Genomic DNA, 27,412 nt, shown 5'->3' with positions numbered 1-27,412 from the left:
ATGGCTGGACTTGATGATCTTAAAGGTCCCTTCCAACCTAGACAATTCTATGATTCTATGATTCTGAGACCAATCATTCAGCCTGTGTTTGTTACCCATCTGATTGTCCTCCCATCTAGATTGCAATATCAAAAATTGTATTCAAGCCTATTGTGGGAGACTATGGCAAAAGCCTTAATAAAGCTGAGGTAAATGACATTCAATGCTCTCCCCATTCACTAACCCAGTCACTTCCCTACAAGGTAATCACACGGGTCAGACATGATTTATCCTTGGTCAAGCCATGCTGTTTCCCAGCCACTTACTTGTCCCTCATGTCCCCAGTAATGTGCTCCTAAAGTTCTCACTCCATTATTCTCCCATGGACTATAACAAAGCCGATCATTTTCTCAGATCATTCCTTTGGCCTTTTTTGAAGATGGGTGGAACATTTGCTTCTCTAGTCATCATAAGTCTTCCCCAATCTCCATGATCTTTCAAAGTCAGCAGAAAGGGGCCTTAAAAGCCCATCATTCAGCCCTCTCAGCACCTTTGGATGCCTATTAGATCCCATGGGCTTGGATGGGTCAAGTTTTCTCATGCAATCTCTGACTCAACCTTCATTCTCTACTGGTAGCTCTGCTTCCCCTTGAACCTCTTCACTCAGTTTAGGGGCACAGGAAACCATATTGGTAAAAACAGAGACAACAAAAGCATTGAAAGCATCGGACACCTCTGCCTTACTGTGCCTCTGTCTCTAAATCACCTGTCCCTTTCAGCAATGGGTCCAAAATTTCCGTGTTCACCATTTTGTTGCTTACATAATTGTTTAAGCTCTTTTCATTGCCTGTGCTGTCCCTTGCAAGTCTCACCTCCAGTTAAGATTTAGTTTTCCTAATACCACCGTTTCATGTACAAGAAAGTTTCCAAGTTTCTCCCTGGTAGCCTGTCCCTGTTTCCACCTCCTGTATAATGTCTGCTTGCTTTTGAAGCTGTGTCATGACTTCCCCGCTTAGCCACGCTGGTTGCCTATTTCATCTACTTGCTTTCCTGAGTGTGCTTGGAGGATGCTTAGAGGGTACTATCCTTGCAGCCTTTCCAACTTTCCAGAGCTCCCTTGCCTTCAAAGGAGCTTTCCAGTTCCCTGAATAACCCAAATTCTCTTCTCCTAAAGCACAAGGTCTATTCTCCATTCTCATTCCCCTCCAGATCCTGAACATCACTATTTCATGATCATCACACCCATGAATTCTCACATTGCCACACAGCACTTTCTTATTTAGTTAACAATAGATCTGTCTGCAATCACATCTGTTGATCCACCCCAAAACCTGTATCAAGGAGTTATCCCTTACAACTTGACTGCTTATGTCCCACCATGTTGGCAGACATCAGGAAGGTTGAAGTACACCATGAGAACCAGGGGGTGTGATCCAGAGGTGTCCTTGAGTTGCTTAAGGAAGCCTTCATCCACTTCCCCACCCTGACTAGGAGGTCTGTAACACAGTGCCATCACGATGTCACCCTTGCTTGTCTCTCCTCCAGACCTGACCCACAAGCTGTTACCGAGCTGTTGTCCGTCCCATAGCAGAGTTCTGACATCTGAACTACTCCTTAGCACAGAGGCAAATCATCATAGAATCATTTAGGTTGGAAAAGACCTTTAGCATCATCGAGTTCAACTGTAAGCCTAACACTGCCAAGTCCACCACTGTGGACTGTGGTCCCTAAGCACCATGTCTTTTAAATACCTCCAGGGATGGTGTCTCAATCACTTCCCTGGGCAGACTGAGCCAATGCTTGATAACTCTTTTAGTGAAGAAATTTTTCCTGACATCCAATCTAAACCTCCCCTGGTGCAACTTGAGGCCATTTCCTTTCATCCTATAACTTGCTACTTGGGAAAAATGACCTCCTTGTTGTCCCTGAGTTTCCTAATGAGCTTCTGCGTGGATGTCGGTGGTAAGGTGTTGACAGTGGGGGGCTGCAAGGTGGTATCTGTAGGAGGAGTTTGGGGCTGACCCGTACAAGACACAGAGGTTTCCAGTTGATTCTAGCTGCTTCCAACAGATACCCTTTAGGACACAGCTAGGCCCATCATGCAAGTGGGTGAAAATTCATGTAGGAAAGTGCAAAAAAGGCTGGACAGGTAGGGGAGTAAGGGAAAAGAAGGGAGAAACAAGTCCGTGAACACCAATGTCAGAGAAGGAGAGGGAAGAGGTGCTCCAGGTGCTGGAGGGGAGATTCCCATGCAGCCTGTGGTGAAGATTACGGTGAAGCAGTTTGTCCCCCTGAAACCCAAGGAGGGCCACGGTGGAGCAGATATCCACCTGCAGCCTCTGGAGGACCTCATGCCCAGGCAGGTGGGTGTTCCCTGAAGGAAGCTGTGATCCATGGAGAGCACATGCTGGAGAAGAGAAAAAGTGTGAAGAGAAAGGAGTAGCAGAGAGGAATCGTTCCGGACTGACCGTAAGTCCCTGTTCCCCATCGCCCTGCACTGCTTGGCGGGAAGGAGGTAGAAAAGTGGGAATGAAGGAGTGACTGTGAGTCTGGGAAGAGGAGGAGAGAGGGGCCAGAGGGAGGGTGTTTTAATTTGTGGCGTGTGGGGGGTGTCTCAGTACCCAAATCTATTTTAATTAGTTATAAATTAATTTCCCCTCAGCTGAGTGTCTGTTGCCCATGGCAGTAAACGGTAAGTGATCTCCCTGTCTTTATCTCAGCCACAGGCTTTTTTCATCCTATTTTCTCCCCCCTGTCCTGTTGAGGTGGGGGAGTCAGGGAATAGCTGACTGGGTATCTGGTCCTCAGCCAAGGTTAACCCACCGCAGCTTGAATCTATCCATTACAGCCCTGCAGCTGCATAAGCTGTCCCACCCTCTCTCCATTATTCCAATAAAGCTGTAGCTCTGTGACTACCCTTAGAGCTTCAATTCATCCTATTCATTTCCCAGGCCACATGTTTTTCTGTACAGGTCCTTGAGGCAAGTGCCTCTTCACTCTTGTGCCTACCGTATTGTACTCTTCTTTCTCCAAGCCAGTCCTGCACTCGCGCATCTGATTTTGATTCATTATATCCCTCCCCTACTGTTGCAGTTTCAAGCTCTCCTCACTGCTTTGTCCAGTCTGTTAGAAAAGATGCTCTCATCTTACTTTGTCAAGTGGATCCCATCTCCTTGATCCACAAAGAAGGTCCCATAGTCAATAATAAACCCCTGTTGGCAGTGCAGATCCCGCAATCCTTCCCCAGCCTTTCCCCTTGACTGGGGGCACTGAGGAAAACACCACCTAAGCCTCCATACCATTGAGCCCCCAGAGACCTTCAGCCACTGTTGATAGACCCAAAGTCACCTCTAGGGGTTGTTCAGCCTGGAGAAGAGAAGGCTCCGGGGAGACCTCATAGCAGCCTTCCAGTATCTGAAGGGAGCCTACAGGAGAGCTGGAGAGGGACTCTTTGTCAGGAGATGTAGTGACAGACAAGGGGTAATGGTTTTAAATTGGAAGAGGGGAGATTTAGATTAGATATTAGGAAGAATTTCTTTCCTGTGAGGGTGGTGAGACACTGGAACAGGTTGCCCAGGGAAGTTGTGGATGCCCCATCCCTGGAGGTGTTCAAGGCCAGGCTGGATGGGGCTTTGAGCAACCTGGTCTAGTGGGAGGTGTCCCTGCCCATGGCAGTGGGGTTGGAACTCAATGGTCTTTAAGGTCCCTTCCAACCCAAACCATTCTATGATTCTATGATTCTATGATTGGTGCCCGTGTGGGTACTGTTGTCATACTGATGATGAAGAAATAATGGAAAAATAAGTCTGCAGCTCATATCAAATCATTTTCACAGTATTTATGGTTTTTTTTCTTCCCAAATATCACCATAATTATCTCATTCCCAGTAACAACAGGAAGATTATAGCACTGAGTAGCACTAACACTGACTTGTGCAATAACAGAGAAAGTGTGTTAATATTTCAACATTATAAAGAATTAATTGTGAAATATTTTCTTGAAATGAAGGAAACTTCCAAACTTAAGACTTCAGATCACTTTCATGTTGCAGTGATATAGAAGTTTAGAAAGAAAAGGAAAGAGCTTGAAAGTTATTTTTTCCTTTTCTATCTAGAAATTAATATAAGGGTTTATTTGGTTGGTGTGATTTTTTTTATTCTTAAATAAATCAAACTGTAGGAGATTTACAAAATTAAAATCTAAGCTACAACAAACAGGTGGATTGTTCTCTCCAGAGAGTAGCTGAAATTAGGATTTTAATTACTTTTTCATCAGAATTGTGACTACTTCCCACAATCTAAATCTCTACAGAATCACAGAATATCTTTTATGTACCTGTTGACTTTTGCAAGTCATTACACCATATTAAATTCACATATTCTGATGCTTTTATAATGAAGTAGATAATTCCAGAAGCTACCATGAAGAGCTATGGAAAAACTATTTAGGACGGATTTATGTTTAGATCAAGCAGAAGTATTTAATCTTCCACAACTCACTGATTTAAACAGGTGCCTAAATGAAATTTGATTGCAAAAAAATAATTTTGAGATAATTTTTACGTGCTTTCAAAATTAAGGCTTGTGAACATTAAATGATACTGAGCTCCTGTGTTTCAGATGATTAACTGTTATTTAGCTGCACAGTCTAGATCATTAATAAAAGTGCTTAAAAATTGCAGTATATCATCTTCGTGGTTACTGCTGAATCAGAACTGCTGCTTTTTGACATGGCACGAGACCAGCAAAACTTTCATCGCCATTGCCAGAGCCGTAGCTGCTTTTGAGAATATATGAAATAAACAGCACTTCTACAAGGTTGTTCACCTGACACGTTCTACAATCAGTAATCTAGCTTTCGGGAGAGGCAAACATATTGAAAGTGAAAACATGAGCAAATACTATGTAGCTGTGGATAGGACAAGCCCTGGTGTTAGGAAGTAGAATGCTTTGTCCAATTAGGCCCTAAGAGACACAAGGTAGGAGACGTTTAAATCCCATCTATCGGTGCAGATTTCCCCATTCAAAGCAGGTTTAAGGCTCAAAGCAGGTTAAGAGGCTTTCCGTGAACTTCATCATGCATGACAGGGAGGTGAGTGGCTGCATCCGAATGTGGTTTTATTTCACTCAGCAAAACAGATGTTGAGAAATGTAATGATTTAGTAATGCTGGGCGAGGTCCTTACAAGAGCAGCCCCCACTCTTAAAAACTGTTGGATTAGGTAATGCTAAAAGCCATTTTTTGAAAGGAAACTGCAGTGATAAGAAGCAGACAGGAAAGAATATTGTTCTAGCAAAGAAGATAGATGGAAAAACAAAGGCTGTCTAGGGTCTAACCTGTTGTTGCTAAGAGGTTTGAGAGATCTGTAACATATGTGACCGGGAAAGGCCAGATGGGCAAGCAAATCTATGAGCCATGCTCAAAGGGGTCCCTCTGCTCAACCTATTCTATTTTCATCCAAGGTCTGCAGTTTGAAAGAGATGCTTGCTAATTGGAGTAATAGCCTGAACAGCTTTTTAATTATGTGTACCAACGCATCAGAATTTTTGAAGAATTTTTCCCCCCTCCAAGGATACTGTCTGACTGCTCCAAAACTGTCAGATACAGATATAAATACGAGAATACTAGTAGGTGAGAAAGGAGCCCCAAAGCACTGAATAAATCCTGCACAGTTTATCTTATAGATGGTATATGATGGTAGTTTCCTGATAACTTGGCTTCAATTTTCTTTCTCCCAGCACCAAGTACCATATGCTAACTATTACAGTGAAATGACACTTATCCTACAAGTCTGCAATGGAAATGCTATTTTTAAATTCAACTGTTAGGTGAAAGTATGTTTTATAAAAACTCTAGGAAGCTGCACCCAGATCGTTACAGAGAAGAATCTATAATTAGGGATTTGGGGGAGGATAACAGTTTACAGCAATATCACTTCTGAATTTGGGGTTATCTAGTGGCTATTTCATTTCCTTTATGGTAGAACTAAAAACATTGCATAATGCAGCTTTTGGCGTACATCATCTTCACTATTTTAGCAGAAATATTTTTTTAATAAACTTGGTTTCTTTGGGATTTTCTGTAACTATTTCTGCCTGCATATTATCAGTCTCAACTTCTTATTTGAAATTAACCTAATGAACTAAAGAAGAATGTTAATCCATTTATTTCAGCTTTTTGTCAGTATAACGTTACTTTTAAATGGCAGAAAGACACTGGGGGAAAGATCTTTAACTGTTGGAATTATCAGCATTGAATATTTGACATTCTGAGTTAAATCATTTCCAGCATCAGAGTCTGTTCCATAAAGACAGAGATGGCAGTCACGCAGCTGATTATGCTGTTCAGATTTCCAAAGGAAATGTCATTCCTGACAGTTCCTAAAGCGTTTCAGCAAAGCTGCAACATTGGCACAGAGTAGATGTTTTTCGAGGAAATGTTTTAGAGTAGCTGAAGATATTTATGAATTAATGTGAAGTGTTCCTTATCTGGTTAATGACTGACTTACACGTTGCAAAACTGAGAATAGCCCACCACAGGAAAATCTGCAATTTGACAGTTCACCCTTTAGATAAGGTGAGACACCTGAACTCCAGCCTTATGCTATGGGTATGACATCACGTAGTGTCCTTCTACAAGTCTGTGTAAAAAAACCAGATGAAACAGATGCAAATGAACAACGTTTTCTGGAATACTTCCAGAGCAGTAACTTCCCAAAGCAAGCTCACATTTCTGCTGGTTTTGTTTCACAGTGCTGTTGCTGTTATCATAATGATTGCATGAAGCTATCAAAGTTCATGTAAAGTATCCTGTAATATTGCATCTCTTTAAACCCAACTGTGTATAAAGACACAAATATGTAATGTGAATATATGCATATACGCTTACTACAGGGTATTCTGTTAATAGCAGCTCATTTCAAAAATGTCTAGAACCTTTTTTACATTTACATAACGTCACTATAACAGTTAATATGAAGTCAGGATGTTCTCAAAGCCCAAATAAAGCATCCTACAAAGCAAGGATGTTGAAAAATAGTATTATCCAGACACGCATACATGTATACACTTGAATTAAAGCAGCAAACGAAATTCAGAACAAGTATATTGTAAAATATTCTGAATGGGATGTTGTCAGTATGCTTCTCGCAGGGAAAATCATGAAAGGCTGTCAGTGCATGGTGAGGTAACACTATCCCAAAAAAATGAAGTTAAACTTCTAATGCTTGATCAAATTGACCAACATTTCCATTTGATCTGGTTACTCTGCAGCACAGCACCAACGTCACACTAATCAAACAACGAGGCTACTGTTTTTCCTCACATTTTTTTAGCAGAAGTCCGGTAGGCTTCAGTTCTGCTCTCCCCAAAAAGGATCTGATCTGCAAAATTCAGTTTAAGAAAGCTCAAGATAAATCTTTCAAGATTTGATGAGCAGACTTGTTCATTCAGGCTGGTGGGTTTCTGCCCTGAAGCCGGGTAAGCCATGGTGTCTCAAGAGAGGTGAAGGTGCATACTGTAACTTGTGCTGCTGCCTGGGTTCCTGCCTTGCTGCGAGGCTGGGGTTATCTGCTCCCACGCATCTCTTGTCACAGGCTATTTTCCTGATCTACACCTGTTACGTTTGTGAGTAGAGCACAGTATGAGTGCGTTGGGGTGTACAAACAGCACAGGGTCAGCGTCACTCACTCCCTGCCAACTAAGGCTTCTCCACTGATTTATCTCAGTTAATGAGGCACAGCAGATTTGCGAAGCACTTTTTTTATTACCCACATTGGATTTATGAGACACATCCTGTGCAGAGAAGTATAAGTTTCCTTGTACCTGCTTATGCTTATGTCAGGCAACCCACAGATTTGCCATTAATGTATCCAGCTATTTAGCTATGCTATGAATTCAGCTCTAATCTCATTTACAAATGAGTACCCACACAAGGAACAGCCCAATTCACTTTCACACATTATTGGAATGGAGATCTACTTTTTAAGGACAGTCAGTCTAATTGGTAATTTCTGCAGAAGAAAAATGTACCATCTGGGGAAATTTTACTGTGGGACCTCCAATCAGGCTACAGGAAAGAGAGACGTTACCATCCAAGGTCCCATCTATTACAAACTCAGCTGAATCCAGCTCTAAACATCATTTGCCAAAACCTAAAAGCTTGAACAATCCCCATCTGAACGCATATTCGCCAACATATAATGAAAAAATTGTTACACTGTATTTTGGTTGTCATTTATCTTTTCAATCCCTCTTTCCCATGTGGCATTTTCTTCTAGAGAACGAAGCAAGATGTGCATGACTTTCTCCTGTCTCTGTGCTCCTGCGGTGTTAACGTAGAATGCTCCCTATCACCTCGATACAGGGGGCATTACAAGAACATGGTCCCCAATATGTGTAACAGGGAAATAAAGGATGCACAGATTTTGTAAGTAGATAACAGTAAAATTTCAGCCAAACTGTTTCTCTCGTCTCAGAAATTCTTCTTGATGTGTTCAGAACATTTGACGAGTAAAATAGTCCACAAGGAAAGCAAGCAACCAAACAACTCATCACACAGCTTAAGTGTTTTGGGTTGTTGTTTTTTTAATAAAAAAAAAATAAGGGCAAACCATAATAATCAAAGTAGGTAAGTTGACTGAACTGTTCACAACCATTCAGTAATTTTTCCGTTATCCTGGAGAAAAGTTTTCAACAGATTGCTCTGTGTTCTACTAATAAAGACCTGCTCACCCATGGATTCGCAATAGGCCAACAGGAAAAGTAAACAGGCAATGAACATACCATCCACACGGCCACATAATGTCGTCTTGGCTAATGCAGTGGTATCAGCTGACATGTATAGATACTTTACAGTGCCCAAACTGATTTCTTTTGGTTTTGCTTTTTCCTGTTATGTTACCAAATTTTATTTTGTAATTACTCAGGTAGACCATCACAAACTATGAGTTCACATCTTTCAAGAGCAATTAATTTATAATTCTAGCTGTTCAAATGCGGGGTAGGCCATTAGGAACCGGAATGAGTAAGAACCCTCCTACTTTCTTCCATACCTGACATTGGATCAAGATACCTCTTTGTAAGTAAACTGAGAAGGTGATTGCCAGTGCCATTGTCAGAAGCCAACACCAAGGGTTCATAGCCCTAGGAAAGGTGGAGGGAAATGTCATCTCCTACTTCCATAAGAAAAGGTGGCTAACAGAAACACAGAAAGTAACATGTTAGAAGCTTATAAAAGAAATTTCTTTTGTTTTAGCTGAGTGACACGCTACTATAACACAGCTATTACTCAAGGCAGGATGACATAAACTATATAAAATACACTTCACATTCTGCAAAAATATACAGTAAAAATAATTTTTGGTTCAACGATAGCTTTCTTATCTCAGCTTGTCACCTGTAAATTCTTCCCCAATTCTGTTTGAAGACCTCTTAATTTCATTATTCTGTATAAATGCTGCTGTTCTGCAAATCCTCTCATGCTGCCTAATCTTCAAATCCATAGTACTAGATAACCTTCTGTAATTCACACCCATGTATAAAACTCCTCTACCTCACAAAACAGTCAAGATTTCCTCCTGATAGACTGAATTTTTTTCTTTTATATTTGTAACTAACCTCACACCATTATTTATTTTGTTTCTCTATCATTCTCTGTCCCAAAGTCTTTGCAATCAGGGTCTGAATCTACTAATCCAAACTATCAGTCATAATCTTGTTAAACATATCAACTTTACACAAATTTAATGTGAGTGCTAGCCTACTAATGACAGGGGAACCATCCTAGTTATTAATTTGAAAACCAATGAGCCATTTTCTTCAGTACAGCTCTTACCCTTCTTAGGTACCTAAATAAACAAATGTCACACCAAGGACTAAAGTCTTTTGAAAATATGAGGATCTTTTGAGAATCTGGTTCCGAATGCTAATGCTAAGCTATAGAAAACTCAAATAAAGATTGACTAGCGAGAAAAAAAAGGGTATTTAAACAGTGTATTTAATTGATATGCCATTAGCTTCAATGATATTTAGAGAACATCAAAGACAGAACATATCTGCATCATAAGGAATGAAGTAAAATTGGAACTTCAGCAGAATGATCAAATTTAATTCAATGAGCAAGAATTATTAGGATAACAAAATGTTCTATGCAGCGAGTTTACTCATCCTCTAAACTTTATTTGTGTAACCTGAAATTGGATTCCATAGAAACACAGTTTTTCATATTGCTGGGATCTGAACCTTTATCTTTCCCTGCAGGCTATTTGTATTAATCTACTTTTCTTTGACGCACAGAGCTGTTAAACTGTTAAAGCTTATTTAAAACGGGGCTATATTTCTATCAATGGACGCAGATAGTTGAATTATAGATTTTAATTATGTTTTTTATACTTTGGAGATGCTTACTTAGAAATATGTGTAGCAAAAGTATGCAATTAAAGAGCCTTTATTGCTGCTGATCAGTGAATTGTGTCTATATTGACAGCAAGAGATGGCTTAGGGTTTAGAAGAATTTATGTGGGCCACTTTTTATTAGTGATTAAAATGAAACTCAGACTCAGCTTTGTTCCCCTATCTTTGTTAGTATTTTGTCACGGAATCAAAGCAGAGCAAAAGATGTGAAAATGTGAAACACTTTCTGCTTTACGAGTGAGATACAAGAATATTTCATGCTTGAGTATCAGCTATTCTACAAAATCGGTTAAATACACAACTGAAAAATTAGAATTTAAACTTCCAGTTTTATCTGTTACACATCTGACATGTCTGGCTAACTTTTCCAGTTTAGTAAAACTAGATTGGGACAGTTACTATCATGCAATACTCAAGCATTTTTCCCAATGAAACAATGAATAAACGCACTTTCACCCACTGAAAGTGCTGTAGCTATAGTTAACATGGCATCAAGACTGTGAATCTTTAAACACAAAAAGGCAATGCAAATTATAGCTGGTGGAGGGAACCTACTTCTGCAGTCCATTGCATGCTGCAACTATGGGATGTCTACAGCTCTGGGGAAAAAAAAAAAGTAAAAAAAAAAAAAGGTAGGAACGAGCATTGCAGTAAAATGGTAAAGGTGAACTCCATTTGCTTTTCAGGGTATTACCGGATAGCAAGGAGTGTGTTACTCTATGCTTTGCCAGATTTTGAATTAAAAATTATCTTGTACCATCGAATATCCCTGGCAATAGAGTGGAAAGAGATACAGAATAAAGCTAATCTTTTCACCACCAACTTGACAAGATTTACACAGCAGAAATTACACAAAAACACTAACGAAGACCAGGAAATAGGAGGTGTTTATAATAGACAGCTGTGTTCTTTCCTGAAATTGCCAACTTTAGCTTATCAGCACAAAAAAAAAAAAAGGTTGAAAACAGAAATTACTACAAACTACTTCAGAGAAACCACACCGTGTGCGTGCCTAACATCCTATCATCTGCCCCAAAATGGGTTCAAAAATCTGCACACACATACACGTATTCTCAAAGCCTGGCTTCTTTTGAGTAAAAAGTTAATTACATCATTGACTTCAGTGAAACTGGTGGTTTAGAATATTATTTAGTGTGAAAAAAGTGTTCAAACAACCTGGAAAGACCTTAGAGAAATGTAACAAAGCAGAAGAATTAGTTGCACGTATTAAAGAGTGCTGCATTATGCAGCATTTGTACCTGCTCCGTATTATGTCGTTATCATTTCACACTAAGTTTGCACCAACCTAATTGGGAGTAAACTTCCCGTCTGATATGCAAATCACCTTCCAACATTTCAGTTTCCTATGTAGAGTTTTTTGGTTTCCAGCACACTGTGGACAGTCCAGACAGTCCAGTCTACAGAGCAACAGGATGAGAACAGCAAACAAAAAAAAATTGGGCAGTTTTTTCCTCTATATTCAGGTTTACTTTGGGAATGGAATTAATACTCTTAGTTACTGGTGTTTAGAATCGTTCCTAGGAAAAAAACCAACTACCAAACCCTAAGAAAATCAGATGTCAGAAACATTTGGGGTGGTGGCTGGGGTTGAGAAGAAAATTCTTGACAGCCTCTGATACCTTGGATGTAGAAATAAATTATTGCTTGCCTTCAAGTTCGAATTTCAGTTTTCAAAGAATCCTTAAAAATACGAAATTTTCATTTAATTGGCCATTGTCTTGCCATTTAGAAAGTATTTTCATGGAAAATTATTGATGCCTCAGTAACTACTGCATGTTATGTACTGCATTCATTAGTAGATGAAGTTCTCATAAAAAGCAAATAATGTGTAATCCTTCAACACATTAGTTGTGAAGGCCACCTTCTGCTTTTGCCTGTTAGGAGTGTGACCATTCCTCATTTCACACCATGACAATTAAATCTCCATACCATTGTTCTGAACTCCACCATTTGTTATCAGTAATAAAACATATTTCTTTTTGTCTGAAAGGAGTTAAATAAATCCAAAATCCTAATCCTTTTGCTGGATTAGTCTCATCATCAAGCCCAGTGGACATGTTTATACTTTTATGTATTTTCCTCTGCATATGCCTGTCTTTTTACAATGAAGATCAACATAACATTTCATGCTAGTCTAAACCCAGAAATTTCTGTAGCCGGTCAGTTCAGAACTTTAGCTTTAACTACAAATGGATTACTTCATCGGAGGTACTGAGTATACGATCCCAGCAGACTAATTTACAGGTAACTTCTTGCCATTTTTGCATAATGTTTTTACAAAGATAGCGTGGTCTCTGATTTTCAGGACCTAGTAGCAGCCAAAGGGTAAATAATAGAGGGACTTCGCCCAGGCATCTGTAATGTGAAGTCTTTCATTTTGCTCCATTATTGCATTTCAGTATTAATTAAAACGTGTTACCCTCCCTGTGGAAGGAGAATAATTTAATGATTCTTTTTTTCAGTGAAGGAGAATAGCAAGTGTATTTGATTCTGAGTTATATTCTGTGAGCCACCTTCCATTGAGTATTTTGCTAAGACCCAAAAGTTAGGTGAGTCACTCAGTGACATTATCTCAGGAAATTATAAACTGACAGGAACAATATTGATTAATGGTGTTAACATGAGGAGGAAAACTGTTCATCACAGAATCACAGAATCACAGAGGTTGGAAGGGACCTTTTAAGATCATCTAGTCCAACCAATGAAAAAAAAAAAAAAAAAAAAAAAAAAACAACCACCACACACGCAACCCACACACACACCACCACACCACCCAACACTAATCCATATTCCCAAGCACTATGTCAACTCCTCTCTTGAATACCTCCAGGGATGGTGCCTCAACCACCTCCCTGGGCAGCCCATTCCAATGCCTGACAACCCTTTCAGTAAAGAAATATTTCCTAATATCTAACCTGAACTTCCCCTGGCGCAACTTGAGGCCATTGCCTCTTGTCCTATCATCTGTAACTTGGGAGAAGAGACCGACCCCCGCCTCTCTACAGCCTCCTTTCAGGTACTTGTAGAGAGCAATAAGGTCTCCCCTCAGTCTCCTCTTCCCCAGACTGAACAACCCCAGCTCCCTCAGCCTCTCCTCGTAAGACTTGTGCTCCAGACCCCTCACCAGCTTCGTTGCCCTTCTCTGGACCTGCTCCAGCACCTCAATGTCTTTCCTGTGGTAGGGGGCCCAAAACTGGACACAGTACTCGAGGTGGGGTCTCACCAGTGCCGAGTACAGGGGGACGATCACCTCTCGGGTCCTACTCACTACACTGTTCTTGATACAGGCCAGGATGCTGTTGGCCTTTTTGGCCACCTGGGCACACTGCTGGCTCATGTTCAGCCTGCTGTCGACCAACACCCCCAGGTCCTTTTCTGCCAGGCAGCTCTCCAGCCATTCTTCCCCAAGCCTGTAGCGCTGCCTGGGGTTGCTGTGACCCAAGTGCAGGACCCGGCACTTGGCCTTATTGAACCTCATCCCGTTGGTCTCAGCCCATCGATCCAGCCTGTCTAGATCCCTCTGCAAAGCCTCTCTACCCTCCAGCAGATCAACACTGCCACCCAGCTTGGTGTCGTCTGCAGATTTGCTGAGGGTGCTTTCGATCCCCTCGTCCGGATCATTGATAAAGATGTTGAAGAGAACATGTTCATGTTGTCTGATTGCCTGAATAGTGAAGGCCACACAGTTTCTCTCGTTCATCCTTAGACTCACAGAATCATAGAATGGTGTTTGTTGGAAGGGACCTTTAAAGATCATCTAGTCCAACCCATCTGCCATAGGCAGGAACAACTTCCACTAGATCAGGTTGCTAAAAGCCCCATCCAACCAGACCTTCATCACCCTCATCATAAAAAAATTCTTCCATATATCTAATCTAAATCTACCCTCTTATACTTTAAAACCATTGGTCATTCTCCTGTCTCTACAGGCCTTGGTAAAAAGTCTCTTGCCATCTTTCTTATAAGCCCCCTTTGTATATTGAAAGACTACAATAAGATCTCCCTGGAGCCTTCTCTTCTTCTGGCTGAACAATCCCAACTCCCTCATCTTGTCTTCATAGGAGAGGTGTCCCAGCCCTCTGACCATCTTAATGGCCTTCCTCTGGACCAACTCTAATAGGTCCATGTCTTTGTTGTACTGGAGGCCCCAAAGCTGGATCCAGTACTCCAGATGGGCTCTCACGAGAGCAGAGGGGGAAAATCACCTTCTTGCTTTAATCTGGTAAGAACACATTAATTCAATGAATGTAATATGTCCCAGCAGCAACACTGGGTATAATAGTAACATCCTTCCATAAGAAAATAGTAAAATATAATATGGATTTTGGATGTAATATCCAATGCCCAAAACTTAAAAAAAACCTTTTACCAAACATAAAGCTGTTCTTGTTACACTGTCTCAGTCATCTACCTCCTGTGTACTTTGTGGTCTACTTCTATGAACTGTTTATGGTGTTTTAGATGCATTCAGTCTTTATACTGCATGTATAATGTGTATGTTTATATGTGTTCAGTGTTTATACTGTTTACTTGCTTCAGCAAGCTGGTGCATTTTCAAGCCAGTGCCAATAGTGATTCTTATCAGTCAAGAATGCAAGCTTTCTTATTTAGGCTGATTCTAGGTTTGATTTAACCTGGTTTCTTAAAAACTGCAGGCTATGTGACTGCATTGTAGTAGCAGATACAGACGGGCGTTGCAGACATATGGCGATATATCTTCCAAATAATGTTTCAACTCGCTGTCCACCTCCCAAGAAATTTCACTAATTTCTAGACTTGTTAAACCATAAATCACTTTAAAACTATTTTCACATTTTATGACCCTAAGTGCGCAAAACAATGTGACCACAAAGGCACTCCTGAGAATGACCCCCCAGAGCTGAATGGGACTGCAAAGGAGTGACCCTCTTTTAAACACCGTGACTACAAGGTAAGCTCCAGTCAGACCCAGCCATCAACCACAAGACACAAAGCTATAGGAAAACCAGCTGTATTCATTATGGCATTCAAAGAACACCTGGTTCCCTGTAACTACCCTGTGAGTATTAAGCTCAACCTACTTCCCTCTTGCTCTGCACTCAGTAGATGGTGTTAGCAGGCAGTCATTCCAGTGGCCCTTTCCACACCTGGGATTGTTACTGTCATTTTCCTTCATTTTCCGGCTTTATGGGATGTTACTTGCCCGATTAGCACCTTCTGAAATTACTGTTTTCTTAGTACATTTCAGGATGATCTACCCAAATAAAGAAAAGCACAAGCCTTTTTTCACCGCAGGTCAGAAACGCAGATTTCACGATGATAAAACCACCTCGTATCAGGTACATGCTGCCTTCAGACACAGCTATCAGCCACAAATCGATTCAATAACACGCAGCTGGATCTATCTCTGTTCCCCCCCCACCCTCTCTCTCAAAATTTCTGTTCCCTGGCTGAAATCTGAGATATACCTACCAAGTTTACTTCACGAAAATTGACCTTTCCCTACTGTTTGATTCCAATTACTGTGCCAGAACCAGAACTTTTCAGGGAGAGCTGACTCACACATATCAACCATACGTTGGAATTTCCAAAGATTCAAACTGAATTGGAAACTGGAGTGAGGTGACCTCAGTTTTCGTTGTGTATAAACTTGCCAAATCTTACTTAATGTATTGACATAAATACCAAATGAAGACTGTTTTATTTCTGTCAACAATGATATAAAGTTTTGCAAACCCACTCATGGCTTGGAATTCTCATGTTCTAACTGTGAAGGCAAGAGAAACAGAGTGAAATAAGTGTGACATATAAAGTTTTGTGTCCAAATAAATATAGAAGTAGTACATGGAGACATTTTTTAAAAGTAGAAGCACACTTTTTGTTTCATTTTAGTGTACTAGTTCACATACTTTTTAAGTTTAAATGTTACTGTTAATTGTCTTTAAATTCTAATAAATTACTATGGTTAAAAATCCTTTTCAAGTTATTCATATTCTATCAGTTTCATTGTCTGCAAAAACAACCATCACTAGATTTTGTTTTGTTTTGTTTTGTTTATTTGTTGGTTTTGTCTCTCATAACATAAAGGGTTAAGTCAGGGGACTTAATATATTCTACTGATATCTAACACTCCTTAATGGTTTTGGGACCAAGGACAGGCATACCCAAATCACACAGAACTTCAACGTCAGAACCAGGAAACAACTACACAAGCTTGGAGACAGCGGTCAAAATAGACATAACCGTCACTTCTTCAGGCAAAATTCTAATTAAACATTTGAACCTTCAAAGTCAACCATACGATAACTAGTTTTAGTAAAAGGAAAAGCAAATTTCAGAGGCAACTCAAATAAATATTTCAGATGCTATTCGATCCCTGACACGCAAAAAAAAAAAGTGAACAGACAAAAGTATCTAAGCAGGAAAGCAGCCCTTGAGGAAAGCAGCAATGAAGAAGAGGCTCGTGAGCCTTTTAAGAGGCATATGAAAGAACTGAGATCAGAATCCCGTTTTTGTGTTGTACTCATATGCTGTTATTCATAACTTGGGCACACAGGTCACTGAACTCAGCACAAACTTCTTTCAGGTTCCTTGGAAGTTGGGAGTTATGCACAATTTGTAACGTTTTTCAAACAGGGTATATTGACAGGTCTCATCAGAGAGTTCACTGTCCAAGCATAAGCACACATTGGATCCAGAAGTGAAGGTACAGGTAGAAAATCTATGGTAGATACATTTTACATGACACTATCACACAAGGAATCTGTGGAAAACTGGGAGTTAATTATAGAGCTTCTGTAGCCACATACACGCATGTGCATTTTTTCTGTACACACATAGAAAAACCATCTCCTGTCAAGGATAATTTCATTAACTATGTCCAGAATGATATGGAAAGATAAGAGAAAAAAATGGAGCAAATTCATAATAGCCCCTATATGAAACAGAAGGTTCATGTTAATGTGTTTCAGTTACAGATTCTCAGATGGCTTTTATTGTAGCCACAGCTGAAGTTTAATGTAAGCAGCATAATCTAGAGTTTACTAAAAGCATGGGAAAATGCAGAAAGATCTGAGAGAATGCTTCTGACACAGCTGCTTTAATACAAGGATCTAATGAGGAAAGATCTTTTGGCATTGTCAGTGTTACGGAGAATTTCTGGACCTCTAATTCATCAGGAAGTGTCCATAATAAGCTTCCTTAATGTACTGGTCAAAGGCTATTACTCAGATACCTCAGTGCAGGAGATACAAGTTTTTCTTTCTAATAAACAGTATTCTTCTCACTGCAAAATTGTGAAGTAATAAACCCACTTATTTTCACTCATCCATATCTACCTATATATATGTGTACGTATAAGTATACACACATGTATGGAAACACACACGTGCACACACATACATAAACGTGTACATATATACACACATAAATGTATATAAACCCACATGCATTTGTATTCACACCTATTCACTCTGACAGTAATCACAAATATTTGGGTCCTGTAAATTAATAAATGTACAAGCACCACAGACTACATGTTTTTCACTTATTTATTGAGAGTCGTGGTTTGCTTCCAAAAGCATCATTAGATATTTTAAAGAAGAAAAATGGCAGTGAACATTTCTTTGTAACGAGACCCCACTACAGGTCTTTCATTTTTAATCAGTTGAAATTAAAAATTTTTAATTTATTTTGCATGGTTTAAGCTTTGGAATGTAGACAAAAGACTTTACTCGTTTGTTAATGTGGGTTATCAGATTGGTTATGCTGCACAATGTATAGAGTTTAGTTTTATTATTATAACTTATCACCAATATTTTATGTAAATGGCTAAAGACGTGGTTTAAATAAAATACAATTAGATGTAACTGGATAAAAATGTGTTGCCTCTGTTTACTTTCTGTTAATAGAGCATATTTATCAGTAGGCAAAGCTGATATTTTATTTGAGTTCCTAGTAAAACATTCAATTCTACTACTAGCAGTCAGGGTATAAGTTAAAAATCCCTATTTGCTAAATTTCAAGAACTGTGAGAATATAGTTCAGAATTAGTTAAAATGCAAATATTTATTTGAAATCAATCAATTACATTTCCTCAAGTCTCAGATTCTGCTGATCTTTCATAATATTTGGTAGAATATGTCTTATGCTTTTGATTTTAAATTATGTTACTCATGCAAGTCAAATCCTGTATATGTGTTTTTCCCCTTAAAAATTAATATTCATTACTTAAAGACAGATTCTATCTCTTCTGTGCACGTGAGACTTGCATACACAACTACAAAATTGCTAGTGGGCTTTGTGTGTGCAGCTTTCAGAGCTATATATATACCAAACCGTCTGGTGAGTAAAAATATCTTCTCTTCTTAAGCTGCATAAATAAAGTAGAAATTGAGAGTATCAAAAGATTAATCGAGATATGGAGCCTTTAATGACCTTAAGAACACTATTATCCATAACAATCATATTGGGATTCTAGGAAGAATCAAGCAACAAGACATTATTTTGAAGTATTGCTTTTCTTCACAAGGGTCTCTGTTGGAATGAATCTGGGGCTACACAATAATAGTTCATCACCAGCATAATGACCAGTAAAATCTGTAGAATCAATCAATCAATCAGAGCTAAAAGACAACTAAGATTTGAATTCTGAGATATTGACCATGACCTTAAGTCAATGACAGCAGAAGAAAATGACAAAAATTTTTGAGCACATTTGATGTCAGTTGTTCTTTTACTGTACTGAAAAAACACAAATGCCCTTCTATACAAAGGATCTTACATTCCAACCAATACTACTCTCTTTCTATACAGAAAAGGTTTCTGTGCTATTCATTCATTTTCTCTATGCAAGATACAACATGCCGCCCATATAGACTTAACATATGGACAGAAAGAAAATACCTGAACGCCATTTTGTTTGGAGACAACTACTGACCTAACAGCACTAAAGAAAAATAACAATATAAGGATTGAAATGAAAGCTCAGAGAACTTGATTCAAGTAATTTAAAAAAAAATATTTTTTTTTTAAGTAACGAAAAGAAATCTTGGTGATTGTTTTTCCCCTTTTTGAAACTCATCAGCATTTGAAAACCTCTACATCTTGAGTAGCAGTGATAGTACTAGCAAAAAATGAAAAGGAAGGGCTAATGAAAGAACAAAGACCCCCAAAACCAAGTATCTTCAAAGAATTAATGAAAATGACCCAATTTCATGCCCAAGATCCTAGCAGACTATCCTGCTGCCTGAAGAATGAATCTATTATTAGTGTTACAGCTTCTCTACTACTTCAGTGATTGTAAGAAACCATTAAGTTACAGCCTCTATTATCCTAATTTATTTAGAGCAACTTAAATGATTTATGAACTTACTAACTGAAATGATGACACATCGTATTCTCTAAATAAATGTTCTTTGTTCTAGGGGAACATATCAGTAGGAGGTTTGATGTAATAATTATCCTTAAAATATTAGATTTTGAAAGTGGGTATATTCTGGAAACGGATTATGGTAATGTTCACAAAAAATAAGATTCACTCTCCTCCTTCCCATTTGAGCTTCCTTAGGATCTTCGACTAAATACACCAAACAAGAAGAAATACAACGAGAGAATGTCAAAACATAGACTCCTGCAGTGTATTATAGAAAAAAAAAAATACAGAAGACAATCCTGGCATCAATATTCTCTTTTGCTGCCAAGCTGAAACACACTTGTGTTCTTGTCAAATACACTGACTCCTGACAACACTCCTAATCCTGCTGGCCTAGCCAGCACCACTCCCTAGTATCCTTCTTAGCACTAGCACTTGTTTATCGCACCAGGAGAAACTCTACCCTTGATTTGAAACCCAGTAGTGCAACACTGAGCCAACAAAACGGAGTGAGGGGATATGGGGTAGGTCTGACACTGGTCAGTGGCAGAACAACATAGAGGCTTTTGAATGTTGTGGGATTAGGCTCGTTTATAAATTTCTTGTTCACTGCAAGATTCTGTAGGAAGCCAGCATCTCTTAAAAATATACTGTTTTCATCAGAGTCTGGTCATGCTTTTCCAAAGACCTTCAAAGATGGACTGAGGGCTGATGTTGTGAATCAGTGTCAGAAGTGAGCTTGAATCCTCCTGAGCTCTTGAGTGGTAAGTGCTAGCCCTTTACCTAGATCAGATGACTTCTCTGCTGGGCTGCTGCCTCAAATAGGTAACACAGCCGGAAAGAGAGGAACATTTCGGGAATCAGAATTCCCTATCTCCCTCTGGTCCTTCCTACCCGCCTCTGAGGCTGTCATGTCTGTCTACCCTTCTTCCTCGGCTAAGAGAGCTCAGACTCTTTCCTTAGGCTTTTGAAAGCTACGATGGAAGACATCTCTTTTCAGCCCTTCATGAACTAAGCATTTGTATTGGAAGAAATTGTTAAAGACATTTTATTAGTTCTTCTCAATACCTTAAAATTCCTAAATTATCAGTTCAAAGCAACTTCAAGAAGAGCACAAGGAAATGCCATTACAGACTGCACTCTGGGGTGAAAATTGCAAATCAGGGCATGTTGACATGTATATACCCACAACTGAAGCCCCCAGGTTTTTTATTAAAATGTCTGTCAGGAATATACATGTGGGAAAAACTCTAGTAGTAGCTGTGGACTAAAATATGTTGATAGGGAATAAAAAATGCAATCAGCTTTAATGTTGGCTCTACTTAACTTCACAAACAAGTGTTAAAATATTAGTGCGTGTTCTACTATGGTCTTCAGTCTTGTTCACTTTACCCTATATATTCAGTTACCAAAGGGTTCAGGACACGTGAGAGGAGCCCAGTGTATCCTAATACAAAATAATCTTTAATCTGAAAGCATTATTTTCTCATCCTTTTTCTTCAAATTGTTCACGAACAAATACAATTCCTTTTAAAAAAAAAAAAACACTAAAGGCACACTTCTTAAGCCACAGGAATACCATGCTGTGCAGGGCTACTCTGTTCTTTAAGAGATTCCTTTTTCTTCCTTTTGCAGTCTAGTATTCTACACTTGTTAGGGATACTTACCTCGACACTAGTCCGCTATTATAAGCACTGCATATAACCCTTTCCCCGTATTCATAGGATTGGTAAGGTTTTGCAACTTAATATGTTCGAGAACTATTTTGCTCTAGTGATTAGAAACCATTTTTAAATTGCCAGCCTAAAATTATTTATAGCTAGTTTATACCAATTTGGCTTGACGGCAGTGATGGCTTTTGGTTTAAATAGTTCATTTCACTTAATGATGTGTATGTTGACAAGAATTGTATCCTCTGTCAGTGCTCTCTTTTTTTTTTTCTCTTTTTTTTCCCCTAAATGTGCCAAACATTTCAGCCTTAAAAGAAAAAGCTAGGCTCTTCCTTCCCCTGATTTTTCACATCTGTTTCAGCTTTTAAATCATTTTGCTTGAACAAAACTACACAGTATCCCTGAGGAGATTTCCTCAGGACCTTATTTGATAGCATGAATACTTCCCTATCTCTGTAGACATTACCTCTTCTCGTACAATGTAGGTTCTTTGCATAATTTCACAATCACTCTTTCCATCCTGGTAACCTCTCATCTCATTCCGTTTGGATTTAAATTCCTTTGTCTGGGTAGCTGATTTACATAAGAGGCACAGTACTCCCATTGTGTATTAAATTATAAACTTGGTTTTCCTTGCCAAAATATTTATTGATATTAACTACAGGAGCCACCTTCCATAAAATATTGACACAGCATTCCCACTTTTAGAGGTTTTTGGGTTTAATTCCCAAATTTAGAGGTTTTCAGCAGCCACCTAGGTGCTTTCCTGTCATTTCTCTTCACAGACCAGTGGCAATGAATGCCACCAAAAACTGTGGCAATTATTAAATTTCCTGCAGGATGACATTTCCTTCCAAGAATTATAGGCAATACCACACCGCCACATAACCAACATAACCAGCCCACCACTCCCAATCTATAACACTAGTAAAATCACTTGCAATTATTTAGTGTACTGCAATACCCAATTAAAACATTACATATATATTTGTCTCTTTCAGCCCTGTCCTGTAATGTTGAAAGCTCCTCTCCTTGGGGAGCTAAGCACACTACAGAATCAGCTTGTTTGGCCTTGGACATAACTGCTCTGTAATGTATAGATTAAAATATGGGTGACAGTACGTTTTTTTCTACTGCTGCCTTCCCATAATTTATGCATCAGTTAGTTTTATCACATGGTTGTTTTTTGCTCTGAAGACTCGATAGGGAGATAAGGCAAAGCTTAACTTTAATCTTTAAAAAAAATATTATGCTTAAGTTAAGACCTCTCATAAGAAATGCTCAGTTAAGAAGTGTGCTTCTCAGTGCCAACCTTTGGCTTCATCTCTATAATTGATTCAGAGTCAGACGAACACTTGTTTATAGTAACCAGGGAGGGTGGATAGAAAGTAGTTGCTTTTTGCCTCATTGGCATACAGTTAGGGGGAAAATAGAAATGATAGCACAGAGTCCATACGGTGAATTTTTTTTTCCTGTGTTTTAGTTTAAAAGTTGGGCTCCATCTATTTTAAATGCAAGCCAGTTATATAATTTAGGAAATGAAAAAAATAAGACTACTGGACATTATTGAAAGCAATTGCCATCTATGTTTAGGTGAAAATAAACTTTAAAATCAGTCTGTCTCCTGTCATGCAAAGGACAGGAATTAAAGAAGTAGCACAACATTGTTTTACTCAACAGCTGAGAAATCATGACCATATTTCCATCAAGTTTCAAATAATCTTCATTTCAACTTTATTTGTTGTTCTCCTTAATATGTGCTTTTCCAGTTTTCTGTCCTATTATCTTGATTTTAATAAATCTTTATCTTTCATAGGCCTGTAGTACATGACCTTGATCCCATTCAAATCAATGTCAAACAATGGTGCAGAATAAAGGCCTTCATCTCTAGAACTTTGGGTTTTATATAAATATGCATTACCCAATTTAATCAAAAGCAGAATAATATGTATTCTCTGCTTTTAATATTATCTTGACTATAGCAGGGTATGCTATTTTGAAATTTAAAAAAAAAATTGGAAAGTTAATGATTTAATTGAGATTTTCTTTTTTTTCCTACATCATTACTGCCTCTCCTGAGATGGCCAAACAAAGGGAAAAATAATGGGAATCAAAATATCTTTCTAGTCTCAACATAATTTTTCCATTGTTGAAAAACAAAAGTCAACCAGCAGTTGCCTGCTGAAATCTCCTCCAACACATTCTGAAGTATGACATGCACTATGGTTTTATGCGCTGCTGGTTTTATGTTACTTTTATTGAGAGCATTTAATTCCTGTTAATTGTAGACACTCAGTCCCCGTGTTAAGTTGGTTGTCCTGAGCTAGTCCCCATGGGCAGGTTTTGGCAGAGAGGTGCAATGGGTCATCTTCTGTGTATGGCTTGGATGTTATTGCTCTGGAGACATGGGAAGAGAGCTGCTACTTGTCACAGTCCCATCAGTTCTTTTGGAGCCAACTCCTTCCCCAGAAGAGATTTGTGCCATTTAAGAAGGAAAAAAAAAAAAAGTTTTCAGTCATTTTCTGTCTGACCTGGCATGGATGTTAAAATGAAGGGAGATTACTTTCCTTCCTCTTTACTTTTAAAATGTCAGGTCTCAGGTGTGGACTTCAAGGGCTAAAGTGAAGACCAAAGGGAAAAGAAACCCTCCTGTTAGTGCTGGTTGAAGTGGCACTTTTCTTTCTTGTTAATACGACTCAGCTGAGTCAATGCAGTCCTGTGATTTTCCCTTCCTTACCTCTCCATTCAAATCAGGACTGTCCCTGAGGGATCATTTTCATTAGGTAAAAGATAGGTGAGGGAATGAACAGACCAATTAGACTCCAGATCCTTTAGCCTGGGAAAGCTCGTAGAAAAGCAACAGGGATTAAGTTTACAGTGTGTAGTTCGTAACAAGGTCACCATGTTCTGCGGTACTTACTAATGGAACTATATTTTACAAAGGAAACTTTGCAGTAAGCTTTGTATTTGGAGGACTAAATGAAAAAAAATGCAGCTTTTCTTTTGATTCAGGTAGCTTGTGCCTCTTTTGACTTCCCAGCTCATTTCTTGAAGGGAATAACCAGAGGATAGAAATAAACACAAGAAACACTTTCTGTGGTATTGTGTAAATTAAAGTCAATTTAAAACTATGCACAAACCCACGTAAGTATTAGAGATAGGATTACAGATCTATAAAACTTAATAATGTTTCTGTAATGATGGCCGAGAGGAGAAAAATTCTCAAGGACCTGATTGAAAGAGCCAAAATGAAATACAATTCCATCTTTCATGTTTTTAGCAAGATAATTTTGGTTCAGTGTTGACTAATAAAGAATAATAGGTATAAAATATGCTGCCTCAGTCCCTACATTATTAGTTTTATGTTATTGGTCCTGACAGCTGGCTTTTAAAACGCAGTAAATATTGTGCAACGCTATTCTGTTAAGACAAGACACTTTATCAACCATATTTCCAAATCACACTTTAATTTCAAAATGTGTTTGCTTTCTCTATATATGGCAAAGCAGCCCACTGCAAAATTGACCTGCAACAGAGTGCCCTCTACTGCATGTATTTAGGAAAGGAAAATAAAGCGAGTTCCCAAAAAATAAAATCTTTACAGACTGAGACTAGCAGTTCTCTCACAGGCCACTGGACATCGAACTAAAGGATGGTATATACATAGAGGTATATATCACCCTTACCTTCTTCTAAAGAGCTGGATACCACTAGGGAATAATAGTTTAAAATAGGTATGAAATTTGCAAAAACTGATTCATGGTTCTAAACAAAATCAGTGGTGTCTTTCCGTATCAAAAATGGTCTATGTTTATAGGTTGGAGAGTTTTTAGGGAAGTTAACAACCTATCCTGTATTGCCCTGCTGCCACCCCTTTCTCTTTCCTGCCAGGATGGATCTATAACAATACTAAATTCTCTCTACTTATAGATTTGTTTTCTCAGTTCTTAATCTCTCATACTCCCTCATTTTTCCCCTTCTTTCTATTTGCCATTAGGTCCCTACTATTAAACTGAACTCTCCTTTTCATTCCCATGTTCTTGATAGATCTATTCAGTGTTACTTAGCTATACTTCTTGCAAATGATTAAGAAGATATTTCACCAGTGCTGTCTCAAAGGAATGGAAAATGACAGGTTACAAACGCGTCATGAAAGCAATTCTACAGCAAGACACAAATTCCCAAGTAGACCTATACTTTTGAAGTCTTCCCCTGTTTTTTCTTTTCTCAGTCTGAATTGGGCCTGTTTAACACTGAGTTTTGTGATAGGTCAAACACCTCCAACTTCTGTTAAAATTCACAGTGGCTCTTATTGCTTAGTCCCTCAGGGATGAGAAAACTGCTTCTCAAAACACTGGTATAAACTAACATTAAATTTCTTGAATCACTTCTGAAAGGCCCTGATCTGTACAATGAAGTCCATGTTTTGCCAGCAGTATCTGTGGAGCCATAATTTCATTCTTAAAGTCTCAGCTTATGTCCTGATGAGCCACACTGAAAGCAGTTGAACCTGGATCTTGTTGCATGATCAAAGGTGTTCCATGTTACCCCTCTGAAATGGAAGATGGTGTTTGAATACCTTAGGACATTTTTGAGAATGTCACTAGGGCAGAGCAGAGGTAGGTAGTAAACAACAACGTTTTCCAAAGCAACATATTCAATTACCAAAAGTTCTTTAACCGAAATAGAAACAACACAAGCAGGCATTTCCGTAGTACACAGTGCATATACGGCCTTGCATATATTTCAGCAATGAATTTTGTGTCTATGGATTTGTTCCCACATCTGAAACTTTCCCTTAAAGAAACCCTTGTGATAATTTACAAGTTCTAAGGATGATATCTCAGTAATTGCTTTCCCTTTGCTTCATACCTGTAAATCTTGTATCTTGTGCTAAATCCCTGTCGACTTCTGTCCACAAAATCTGTGTATTCCTGTGAGCGATGGAAGGGTCCCTTATCAGAGAGGAGCCAGTCGAAGGGGCTTGTGGCATGCTGATCCGAAACAGCAGCAACTGCTAAAACCCAGCAATGAAGACTCAGTGCTATCCACTCCCATAGAGCCATCAGAGAGAACAATTCAGCACCAGCACTGCAGCGCCATATCATGCTTCCACTGGGGACTTAGAGCCTTCATTCTCTTAGCTTTCCCTCAACACCTAGACAAAATACACAGTCAATTAGATAAGCATACACTAGGCATCCCTTGGAAGTAGAAACAAGTTTCCTTTCTTTCAGCTTAAAGAGATAGTGGCCTCTACTTTACTACATTTTACATTAACACAAACCCCACTAGGCTAGTTAACAGTGGAGTGTTTCAGTACTTCAAATGCTCTGAAGCTAATGTCTTCATTAACATCATCAGTGATAATATTTACTGTTGAAGGGAACCTTCACAAATTGTCAGGGGAAAGATTGTTGGGGTTTTTTTCTGATAACGCTAGTCATTAATGAAAAATACGCAACACGAATTATTGCCTGTTAGCATCAGTACAAAGTCATTCAGCAATGTCTATGCATACCGTCATAGTTCAGATATCGGACAGAAAACAGATGAGATTCAGCAGACCCAGATTGCTTCCTTTTTTTATACTTGGAAAAGTCACTTAACGGCTTGTCTTCACTACAAACACAGTTATCAGACTCAACGTTACTCTGTTCAAACTAGCGTAGCTGGACAGAGCGTAGGAGCTACCCCACAGTTCAATGAGTTATTCAAGCTTCAGATGCTGCAATTCTGAGTAGCCCTTTGACTTTTGGTCCAATTTACTTCAACCCAATGGATCAGCCCGGAAACACTATTTAAATGGAGCCTAAACAATTGTTTGGGTGCCCAATCAGAAATCAAGTATTAACCATAGCCTCATGTAGGAACTCAGTGAAGACAAGCCACAGTTTCTCTCTACACCTCAGTCCTATACCCATGAAATGAGATAGTGATTCTATATCCTGTTCAAATTTTGTGAAAACATCTACGCAA

General features: G+C 38.9%; 1 protein-coding gene across 2 annotated transcripts in view; it reads right to left on the bottom strand.

The window, feature by feature from the left end:
- The window catches only part of BRINP3 (BMP/retinoic acid inducible neural specific 3), a 192,342-nt gene extending 165,801 nt beyond the window's left edge, over window positions 1–26,541 (bottom strand). The window contains exon 1 of one of the 2 annotated variants that reach the window (XM_074152178.1): window positions 26,306–26,541. In XM_074152178.1, the coding sequence (XP_074008279.1) occupies window positions 26,306–26,541 (236 nt within the window). The remainder of the gene's footprint in view (window positions 1–26,305) is intronic. The other variant, XM_074152179.1, reaches the window with a different exon arrangement.
- Window positions 26,542–27,412: the final 871 nt, after the last annotated feature.

Source organism: Numenius arquata, chromosome 8, assembly GCF_964106895.1.
Source record: "Numenius arquata chromosome 8, bNumArq3.hap1.1, whole genome shotgun sequence".
In the NCBI taxonomy this organism is placed as follows: Eukaryota; Metazoa; Chordata; class Aves; order Charadriiformes; family Scolopacidae; genus Numenius; species Numenius arquata.
Note: the sequence above shows the minus strand (reverse complement) of the source record. Positions and strands in the feature narration are given on the sequence as shown.